Source organism: Podarcis raffonei, chromosome 1 (assembly GCF_027172205.1).
Source record: "Podarcis raffonei isolate rPodRaf1 chromosome 1, rPodRaf1.pri, whole genome shotgun sequence".
NCBI classification, from domain to species: Eukaryota; Metazoa; Chordata; class Lepidosauria; order Squamata; family Lacertidae; genus Podarcis; species Podarcis raffonei.
The window spans coordinates 84,232,103-84,243,850 of record NC_070602.1 but is presented as its reverse complement, the minus strand read 5'-3'; the positions used below and the strand labels follow the sequence as shown (position 1 = coordinate 84,243,850).

Genomic DNA, 11,748 nt, shown 5'->3' with positions numbered 1-11,748 from the left:
GCAAGTCACTTAAAAATCAGTTAACCCACTGAGGTCAGACTTAACTGCTCCTACTCCATTCTAAGTACAGCAGTTTGTGAATTGCTCCAATAAGTGTGTATGCATGCATGCATGTATGTATGTATGTATAAATAAATGACCAGCTTTGGGTGTGGGAACTCCTTCTTGGTCCATAGAGCATTCAGAATATTTAACACACAAGCAAAAATTATTAACTGAACAGATCTGCTCTCTCTCTGGGAGATAAATTTTCAGTTTTCATGTCAAAGCTTTCCCTTATGAAATAATTATAATAGGGCACCAACAGTTGCTCCTGTCATTCATGTTAACACACTTTTGATAAAATAGTTGAAGGGCAAATAATCGGGTCTAATTTGGGTGGGAGCAGAACTACTTTTTGTGTCCTATATTATAGCACAGGGACAAGGAATACTTTTGATGTATGGTTTATTGAGTTGACAAGATTAGCAAGCAGCTGATCGTGCATAGATCTTAAACAAACAAACAATCCTAGCATGCACCTGTGAATATATGATCTGTGTAGTGTCTCTTGATAAAAAATACACTTTTAACCTGGCTTCAGTTTCAGATGCTGCTTTAAATTTACACACCCACACCCACCCACCCACCCAGAGAGAGAGAGAGAGAATTTCCTGCTAATATTATATTTTTGTTTTGTTCACACAACATGTGTGATAATTTATTTGTTTGCTTGGTTATTCATAGGGCACCTCTCAGCTAAAGTATGCAAGGTGACTTAAAACTGGCACAAAATTTGCACAGGAATTATAATAGTTGAAATTTGTATAGCATTTGCAAGTATTCAAAGCACTTTGCTTGCATTGTCAGAGTTGGCCCCATCGTTAAGGAAAATGAGGTAGTCTGGGTATAATGGCAGGAAATATTTTTTAATTTGTTGTTAATGTGTTCTTTATTTTTCAGAGAGTGGTGCTTGTGGGATTTTTTGTCTTAGACCCTATGCACCTTGACTTGGGAGGTGAGAGGCACATTTGCTGCTGTGCCTCAGGCACTACAAAGTCTTGAGTCTGCCCTGCAGCACATTAACTAGCTGTAATCTCACAACAACCCTGTAAGGTACATCTGAGAAAGAGTGGCTTGCCTAAGTGAGTTCATAACAGTGTTAAGATTCAAAGTGGGAGCTCTTTGATGATTTATTTATTATTATTGAACGGTATTACTATGCTGCCCCATAACTGAAATTCTCTGGGCAGCGTGCTTCTTTTTAAAAAAAAATTGTTAAGATTCATGATAAACAATTTTTAAAAATACAGCTGCAATATAAAACATGGATTAAGAATTCAGTCTTTAAAGTTTAAAAAGCCAAAACCTCAAAACTCATTAAGAATCCTCGGGAGGGCTGAGTCTCTTAGCCACTGGTATCATTCTCAATTTGGTATGTGCAACACTTTGGAATAACAATGCATCATGCAAGTTGGTATGTAGAAATGGCATAGGAGCCAACTCCTTGCGGCCGATGTTCCCCCAATAAAATATTTGAGGGAGCTGGGGGCCCCAAAGTTGAAGGGCATTGCCGTTCAAATGGTGTGTGTGCTCCACATCTTATGATCGATTATGTTGGGCAGGGCTTACCTCTCCCCACCCCAATATTTTATTTGTTGGCACCTCTGAGAGATGGAAGATGGTGTGCAGGCATCAAGTGGTGCCTGCACCACTGCGTTGCCCAGCCATGCGGCTTTGCCCCAGTGCCATGCTCCTTGGGTGTGGAGGTGCCAGTGAGGCTGTCTTAGCAAGGGAGGTGACTTGGCGTCCCTCCTTCCCTCCCACCATCCTGTGACTCTCCAGAATAGCCACTCGGCTCAGCTGCTGCCTGCTTCTGCTTCCGAAAAGCAGCGAGTGACTCATAGCCTGAGCGGCTCGCCACACAGAATTTTAAATAAGGGAGCCAGAGCAGCCAATGTGCAGCTCGTCTCCAAGCAGAGCCAGTAACAGCGGATGGCTGCCTGCAGGAGGAGCAGGAAGCTGCTGCTGCTGCTGCACTGAAAAGGAGGAGGCAGAGGTGGTGGAGGAGAAGAGGAGGTGTCTCAAACAGCCACCCTACCTGAGCCACTAGCAGGGAAATGGACACATGTTGAGTGATCTCCCGCAGCAGCAGCAGGAGGGAGGGCAAGAAGAGGCCAGTCACAGCAGCGTGAATTCGGTGGACCCCTGGCTGGAGGCAGGCAGCTCTCCTTCTCATCAGCAGCGAGGTACAGTATAGCCTCTTTCCCCACCCCCACTCCTGCCTTCATCCCATCCTGGTCCAGCATCCTCATGTCCCTGACATTGCCAGGTGCAGGGCAGAGAGAGGGAGAGAGAGAGAGAGAGAGAGAGTCTTCCGCAGGGAGCAAAGCTGTGGATCTCATAGCAGGACCCTTTTAGATGGGTTTGCCTTTGCCTCTCTTGTGCTTGGCACACAGGTTTGGGGCTTTCTTTCTCCGGAGTGTCAAGTCTTTGCTGCAAAAATAAATAAATAAAAGGAAATAAAAGGGTGTGAGGTCCCCCTAAGCATCTGCCAGGGCAGCAGAGGAGACTGCAAGGTATGTGCATGCTTTGTGAGTTGTTCAGAGAGCAGAAGAAGGAAAAAGGGGAGGGGGGACATTTCAGAACAGGCCGTGTATGTGTCTGCATTCTCACCGCCCAGCATGCCCACATTTGGTCATGCCCACAAAAGATGCCAGTGATGTGTCCTGCTTGGGAAATCTGGAGCCTTCTGAACATGACAAGTGACAATGCAAACCCCCTCCCCCAGTGCAAAATCTAGTGCAATAAATCAGCAATCCTTTGATGAGAGAGAGAGAGAGTAGAAATATGAGCTGAGACTTCACTCTAGGGAAGAGGTCTCAGTTTGGGAAAATTGGAAGCAATGCAGATGAGAGTGCCTCTGAGCATGTGTAGAGTACTTTCCCTCACCAAACTCTGTGCTTGTGGGATCAGTGGACAGGGCTTCCAGGTCAGAGGGTGTGGCTGTCAGTTAGGTGCAAGCTCCAGCACTGTTCACACACAGAAATTAACCACCACTGCGATCCCCCCAAAATATGCATATGCCACAGTACTCCTGGCACAGACACTCTCATTTGTGTGTGTATGTGCTTTTGTACATGTCATGCCTTCAGTTCAGTCCCATCTACTGCACATTATTATCTCAGTGTGTGCTCCATGTCTCCAGTTTCTCATCATATTCAAGGGTCCCTTCCTCCTCAGGCAGGGGTTTGAACTTTGGGCATGTGCTAAGTGAGATTTTGAGCCCTTATCTCCTGCTCTGTTGCACAGGACACTGCTTCTTGTCCCTCTCTTGGTCTTCCTTTGGCGCTAACAGCCTATCATTTGGGAGTGACGTGCGTCTCTCTAATCAAATCTGTCCTTTTCTTCCTCCTCTTGCTTCTCTTGTTTATTGCCATGGGTCTAACAAGCTTCAGGTATGAACCGTGCCCTGACCACGCTCAGCAGTGTATAAATACATGGCCTCAAAGCCCCCATAGTCTGAATGTAAAAGTGGGGACAGCTAGGCAGACAGACAAGGGAGTCCAAGTAAAATGATACTGGCTTGTATGAGAGAAAGATACATTATTGGCAAGGCTATAAAAGGTCGTAAGAATTAAGAGCTGCTTTAATCGTCAGCACCAGTGGCCCATCTGGCCTTATTAACAGCAGCCTTTAAAGGAAGTGTCCACAGCACATGGCTTTAATAGATTAATGTCCTTGTCAATCACTCCCAGTAAGACTTGCTGACTCTTTAACAGCTGTTTGAGCAGCAGAAATGCAGTAGGAGCAGGACTAGCGTGCAGGTACAGTGGTGGGAGGAGCTCCACTTTCTTCCAGCTTCTGGTAAAGAGCAGACAAAAGTTTCCTTGCCAACAGAGAGCATCATGCAAAAATCTGTGACATCGACATCGTAGCCTCTGTCACTGCTTTCCTTCCTCCCCCACCTCTCTCCTTCTTCCAGCTGTTCCTAGCCATGCAGCTGCCCCTTCCCTGCCTCCTCCACTCTGGGCCGCAGTCCCACGGAATGTCTGTTTTGGGCTTTCCACAGAGCCATGTCCAGCTACTGTGACTGACAACTACTTTTCTCAAGTTCCCTCCTCCGCCTTACCCTCTCGAGCACTCCCAGTCCTAGTATGTAACCAACAGAATGGAGTGGGCGAGGGCAAATGTCAAATGCAAATGATCCCATTCTTGCATTGCTGCAGTCTTGAACTGCCACCCTTTTGTCTGAGTATGGTCTCGGCGGGGGGAAACCCTTGTGAAGAGGATGTATAACACACTGACCATAATGGAAAGGGAGTGCATGCTCAGGCTCAATCCCTGGCATTTCCAGTTAAAAGAATCAGGTAGCAGATAATGAGAAAGTCCTCTGCTGCAAACCCGTGGAGAACTACTTGCCCGTCAGCATAAAAAATACTGGGCTAAATGGGAACGATGATCTGTCAAGTATAAGGCAACTTCATATGTCCATCTGTGATAACAGAAATGTATACCTAATTACATAGTGTGTGTCCCCTTTTATCCTCACAACAACCATTTGAAGCAGGTTGGGCTGAGAGAGAGGGAAAGTGATTCAGTCACCCAGTAAGCTTCATGGTTGGATGGAAAGTCAAACTCGGATGTCACAGGTCATTGTTGAAAACTCAACCCCACAAACTATGTTTCGATTTTGGAGTCGGCCCACTTTCTCAATCCCTTCTCATGGTGCTCTATACATTTTGAAAGGGGGAATTCTTTCATTTTTACATTCTAAATAAATGAGTATTGAGACTCATGACTATTGAGACTGCATGGAAAGTAATACTCTCCAACCCAGAGGTCCCCCAAGCATCCCTTATTCATAGACACAAACATTAATGAATGGATCAACCCAAGCTCAGGGAATATTCAGGAGGAAATGGTTTGTCAAGATCAGCCCAAGCCAACACAAAATGTGATGAGTTGAAAGTTACAGAGGCAAATTAAAACAAGAAATAAAGTTCATGTTTATAATTGCAATTAGCAAAAGCAGTAGATTCACTATTACAGGGCAGGGTGTTGGTCATCTAAGCTACACAATAGCTATTATCGCTCAAGGAGCAGTATTTTGACATTCAGGGATAATTAGATGTTGAAGCAACAGCAGGCTCCAGCTTAGTGATTGCAGGGGCATTCCTTGTTTCAGAAATCTATTACTGTCTTAATTATGGTTGGGTTTAGTCAAATTCTTAGCCCAACATTTACCAGAATTTCTGCAAGCCTGCACCAGTATGTTTCTGACACCCTTCTGTGCTGAAATGTTTTCAAGAAAGCTGTTTGCAATGTTTTTCCAGGAGCTCTTAACAATGTATGACTGAGGTTTATTTATTTCATGTCATTATTTCCTCAATTTGTACCCTAAGAGCAATCCTATACATGTCTGCTCAGAAGTAAATCCTATTAAGCTCAATGGGACTTACTCCCAGGTAAATGTGTATAGGATTGCAGCCTAGATCCACACAAGCAGTTTAATGTTACCTGCTATCCTTTTGCTTAGAGACTTTTGCAATTCCTGTCCCAGAGGAGTGTTAACTTCCTCTCCCAGACAAAACAACCATTTCTATGCTTTAATGTACAGAGACATACACATATTGAAAGCTGACCAGGACCTAAAACTGAAATGGAGCTCTTTTTAAAAAACCTAGCCAGGTGGGAGGGGGGACCCTCTCATGAGTCCTATTTAAATCCAGCAAGGAAGCAATGCTATCCACAGTCTACTTTGTCCAACTATTTTGAAGAGAAGACAGAAAACCCCCAGAGGGCTATTAAGAGACCAAGTCTCTGCTCAGTGAAACCCAGTAGCTACGTAGGGCTGACGCAAACAGAGGGATTACTCAGCTATGCTTCCTTGATTAGCTATAAATTACTGCCTTTTAACCCTTGCAGTTGTTTTCCTTTGCTTTGCTGTTTATTATTTACAAACATCTGTTGTGTCATCTCAAGCTGTTTGCCTGTGCTCTCAAAGTCCTCTTCCTATCCCCATAAAGAGGCTTTTCCTCCACATAACCCTGTACACAGCACACCCCCCACCCCCATTTCTTTATGAGATTGGTGACTGGAATGGCACATGACTCTCCAGAGGAGGACATCATTAGACTATCATTATTATTATGCCACACGCCATTCCTTTTACATCCTGACACTTAGCGGCATGCAATCTGAGCCAAGCAAGTTGTTGAGCTGTCCATAGCAATATCCAGGTCACTTTTCTGAGTGCTTATAATTAATTTAGAACTCAGTGTCTTGCGTAAGGGTGTCGCATGATTCTGAGCTGTGGCTCTTAACTTTCCATTAGTTCTTATTCACCACAAATATAGCTACACACCCTTGCCATTTCTTTGGTCCACATGTCCATGTGTTCTATCCTTTCTCCACAGGTTATGCCACGCCTCAGACTTACTGGTTGCCTGCTAATGAAAGAGAAGGGTTGATATTTGCCCAAACGTTGCATGACGGTCCATAGATCTTAAACCAAGATGGCAGATGGAAAAAATGCTCCTTTGGGAGGCATCTTCACTACACTGCAGCAGGTGATTTTAAAATATATATATATATATATAATAGATTTGCTTTTCAAGCACTGGTAAAACGTTTTTGCTGTGGAAAATGAGATTTGTGTACAAATTACTTCAGTTCTTTTGACTGAAGTTCTTTGACTATGAGTCCTGCTCAGAGTCTTCTCAGTTCATACGTTATGTGGGAAAAACTATACCCTAACTAGTTCACTGGTCTCAAGAGGAAAAAAGCATAACAGATTTGCACAACCAGTGAAAACAAGTCTTACAGCACTTAAGACTAACCAAATTTATTTATTTGATTCCATTTATGAATTGCTGCCCATATATATCTCCAAGCAACTTTACCACAAAAACAAAGACAATAAAAACAACTTTAAACAATTCTGTCTCTAAAAACAAAAACAATTCCGCATAAAAAAGCATCTCAGATCCTATACAGATTGGGATAAATTGTGACATAAGCTAGAGCTCTTTAAATCTTTAAGGTGTCACAAGACTTTTTCTGCAGCAGGCTAACATGACTACTCTTCTGAAGATACTGCAGCAGTGTTTATTCTTTGAAGTTTGGTATTCAAGAAGTGATAGCTCAAAGCATTTCCCCTCTTTAATACCCAGAAATGAGTTTTAAAAGACATTGGCTTTGATCCTAGGATAAGTTAACTCAAGGAAGGTAATGGAATAAGTGTGTCCAGTTCCCTTACTTCTTCCTGAAGTCAACTTCACATCACAAAAGCCTCTTCAGAGGGTGAAGGCCCATATGAATAATGTGCAATGGGGCACAGGAGGTTTCTGGGAAAGAGGAGAACTGACCAAAAGTGGGCAGGCCTCCACCTAATTTTGGGCAATTCCCCGATATGTTTTTCAGTGGGTGGGGGTTGTTGCAGGGGCAACAACAGGAAACTTTAATTCCATAGCTTTTAAAAACTTCTCTTGGGATCCAAGCTCTCCTGTTTTTAATATATATTTGTGGACTGGGCTTTGCTAGTGATGTTCAAGAGAACAGAAAGCCTCTGTTTACAGATGGTTGCATAGGATCAACTTTTTTATATGGATCAGTGATACTAATCAGCCAGTCATTTTACAATATTATATAATATATCAATATAGCACTTTATGCATAAATTGCAAAAGAATATTTACAAAGAATGAGAGGGCAATGTGACATAGATTTGTTGCTGATATGATAATAACCTATATCCTTTATCAGACTAGTGAAAGCTGGAGTTATCTGATGGGAATCTAGAAGTACTGAATGTAAGAATTTGGAGGTGGAGTCACTCATTCTGCAACTACTGTTACAGGGTTGCCCCAGGTGATCAAGTACTCACTATATCAATGGTATTCATTACATCACCTGTGGATCAAAAGATAGTTGCTATAAATTTTTGGTACATGAAGCAAATAATTGTGGATTTGAGTAACTGACTTGTGTGATTTTGTGATATTATGAAATATTCATGTCTGTAAGAAATGACCAATCTTTACTTTGTTTTCATTCTCCGTGTGAAGTCCTCTGAATAAAGCCATTTAAAAATTATTATTTTTTTTACATTTGGAGTATCACAATATGTCTGCAACTTTGATTCCATATATGGAGGGAATATAGTAATATATTCTCTGCCCTGCGCCTTAGACCAGGCTCCTTCAAGATCTACCAGAAATGATGCTTCAAAGTAATCCTTAATGTCTAAAATGATAGGTGCAGGGCTTCAGGCCTTAAAAATCCTTTATCTGCTGTGTAAGTTCAGCTGTGATCATTCCATGTTGAGTGAAATGTGCTTCCTTCACAACCTTGCAGGTACTCTTTAAATGCATCAGGAAGTAGTCCTGTAGCTGAAAGCAAATTCCAGGGCTGAGCCCTGTCTCAAATTAAGCCCTTGTGCAGGGGGCCCCTGCCTTTCCAGGAGCAATGGCAACACTGTACCTACACACCTGTATGTGTATGTACAGATGCACAGTAGCACAGATATTGTAGCTTTTCTTGACTGTTTATCTAGGGGTGGGTGTTGGGAGCTGTTCAGCGGTTTTACTTCCTATTCTGGTTCAACAAGGACCTGTCACTGCTGGGCCTACTGTGTTGCCATGGTAACCGAGGAGTCCACAACAGCTTGGCACCAGCATTTCAGGCTAAATTGACAGGAATTCTTCTTCTTTTAACCAGTGTCTGCAGCTGAGGATTGGTAAGGGGTAAAACTGACAGAGCTCATAGCTGCAGGATTGAACTGTGGTGCTTGGAAAAGGCACAGGGAGGACTGAAATGGATCCAGAAAGAAAGGGCTGTATCCAGAGCTGTACAGTAAAGTGGCCATAACAGATATTCCAAAGTGGAAGATTGTAATGGAGAGCATGGGATGGGGTCAGGGCCTGTGGTAAAGACTCAGGATAGAAGAAGGCAAGATGGAAGAAAAAGACTAGAGGATCAGATGGGGGGGGGAAGAGAGAGAGACTGGGATTACACAGGTGTGCTCTGCAGGCAACCAATAGGAAACATCAGACAACTGTGACATGGACTAGCCAACATTGGATCTCGCGATCCAAGCCTATGTCCTATATTTCCTGTTCTACCTGTCTCCTGAGTTGAATCGCCATTTATCCAATCTCTTTTTGGCTTTGCTCCTCCCGCCCCTCAAATAAGCTGGAGACCAAGGGATCTTCTCCTTTCTGGAATGCAGGAGGGGATGAGAAAGAACTTGACAGTTAAAATATCAGATTGTGAAAGACACTGATCATAGAGGAGTGGAGAGAGAACAAGAGGAGAGAGGGTAAAGGAGGGTCTTGAACAGATGGATTTGGACACAGTCTGTTGTTCACCTTCTGGATATCTAAAATTGTACAGTGCACACGACAGTAAACTTCACAGTCCCAATCTGGGGAAGAAGGCAGACAAGATTAGGAAGGCAAGTTCGATTTAAATGAATATCAGGGTGGACAACCCTGCCAAGCATTTTACTCTCTATTGTTTTGAGGGCTCTTGTGACCCCATCATTGTGAAATGTGAATATGGGTACTATTGGGGAAGGAGACTGGGAACAGGGAAAAGGGGTTAGCGTTTTTCTATGCCTCTCTGTATTAAGGGACTGTTTTCAGGCACTGTGTGATTTATCAGTTCTGCGGATTGGTGTGCAGGATGGTGAGGATGCTGAGACGGCCTTTCCTGGCACAGAGGATGAGGAGGATTTGGACAAGACCTTGGCTATCGAACGGTTCGGAGACTTGATCAGCAAGTCTGTGCTAAGAGACCAGGAGAAGCTAGGTCGCAGCTACAGCGAGAGCGACTTTGAATGTACGTATGTCTTATAAACAAACTGACCCCAGCTTATAATCAGAGCACAGACCAAGCACAGCCTTCAGGTAGGAACCATATTTAATTGGTATGGAAGGCCTGCTTACAATAGCCTATTTTTGGGTTGCCGTATTTCAAAAAGTGAAAATCGGGACACAAGTTGATGATATTTTTAGTGGGGAAAAATCAGGATTTTCCCAGGAATTTTAACCGATTTCTGAAAATTCCGCCTGGATGCTATTTTTGGCAGATGAAACCTGGGTATGTTCGGGAAATTCCGGACGTATGCCAGCCCTATTTATATATCTCCTGCAGAACAAATTAAACCCTAGCTTAGCCCAGTGTGTGTAAAACATTTATGGTCTTTCCACACCATCAAGCTGGAAAGTACTAGAGTTTACCCAATCCAACTAGATCTGAAACAAATGAAAATGATATTTTAAGAAGCGAACTTTAGATTCTGCGTTTCAAAAACTTATACGTACTCAACTTTTGCAACACTGTTTGGAGAATTTGGTGAAACGGGTGTGTATATGTCAGTAGCAACATTTCAGTGGCATAACTCAACATTTTCAAACTGAAATTTGATATCTGGGGGGAAAGGATTCACAAATACAAGTTTCAATTATTTGACTTCAAATATTGTCATTAATTCCAAATATAGACAATATATAATATTGATCAGTTACTGTACAAATTATCCATTTGTCTCTCTGACTGGTGGCAATTGATTTTGAGTAGCTAATATCTGATTTCATTCTCCCCTTAAAGTTTATTGTAAAGCTGTTCCACTATGAAACCTTATTGGAGGTTGCTTGATGGAAGCCAAACTGGCTATAGACAGGCAGTTTTTTCTGTTGCTGCCTAGGATTTATCAAAGAAATTAGTTTCACATATTCGTCCAGCTGGAGTCCCAGATATCAGGCTTCAACCAAATTATTAACTTTGTTTATTTCTGTACTGTTAGGAAAAATAGAGGGGGGGCAGTGGGAGGTGACAAGAGTTTCTTTGTGCTTGCAGGTGAGGCATATTTTCCTTGTTCATCTATCCTGAGAGAGAAAGAAAGCAGCAGCAGCTGTTTCTTCTTGTGTAGAGTGTACGGTGAATACAAATATAATATTTTTAGAGCAAGCAGGCTGACCTGGAAGCACTCTCACTGGTTTCATTCTGAATGTAACTTTCCATTCTATGGCTGACTTCTTAAGATTATTTTTTTTGCAAGTTTGAGGTGGAAGTTTGTCAGTGCTGATTTGCTACTAGATACATGCAATATCATCAAGAACCCCCACCCCCACCCCTAAAGTAGTTTTGTACTTAAAAATATAAGTACCGGTAATAAGGCGATCAATGAATTGATAAATGCTCATGTGGCACTTTTGAAAAATTAACAAATAGGTGGACAGTTTTCATGAACTATAGGGGAGGAACAAGTGACAGGACAGCTAACTTTTTTTCTATCTAGATTTCCCCCCAATCTGGCTGCTGGTTGAGGTTGATGAGAAATGTAGTTCAAAACTACTGGAGGGCACCAAGTTGGGGAAAACTGTCATTTCTGTTGTGAAGCTTAGAGAAAGCCCTGAAAAATAGACAGTGAGTTCTGTTTTTATATTATTTCTGTTTTCACCCTGATTGTAATATTAAAATAATTAAGTATGAAATGAATCACTTTTAGTGAACATGCTTGGATTCTAGCAAGCCACTGATTTAAAATACAAGGCCCATTTTCAACTGTTGCATGATAGCCACCAGTACCAAGCAAAGACAGCATGTGTGTCTGGTGGTGCATGCAGGACTCAGGGGTCTAGGCACACAGCCCAAATGTCTTGCTGGCAGTGACAAGCTAAAATTTGGTGCGTGAAGAATCCACTACTGTGTTATAAGTGTCTCATAGTCAGCACAAGCAACTGCTCCCCTACCAAGAATTGA

At 42.6% G+C, this 11,748-nt stretch overlaps 1 protein-coding gene across 3 annotated transcripts in view; it reads left to right on the top strand.

Annotated features, from left to right (window-relative positions):
- The first annotated feature begins 1,876 nt into the window (after window positions 1–1,876).
- SLC4A3 (solute carrier family 4 member 3) overlaps window positions 1,877–11,748 on the top strand; it is a 45,275-nt gene continuing 35,403 nt past the window's right edge. For 2 of the 3 annotated variants that reach the window (XM_053400633.1, XM_053400615.1), the window contains exons 1-3: window positions 1,877–2,228; window positions 6,399–6,551; window positions 9,666–9,822. In XM_053400633.1, the coding sequence (XP_053256608.1) occupies window positions 6,498–6,551; window positions 9,666–9,822 (211 nt within the window). In that variant the 5' untranslated portion in view covers window positions 1,877–2,228; window positions 6,399–6,497. The remainder of the gene's footprint in view (window positions 2,229–6,398; window positions 6,552–9,665; window positions 9,823–11,748) is intronic. The other variant, XM_053400624.1, reaches the window with a different exon arrangement.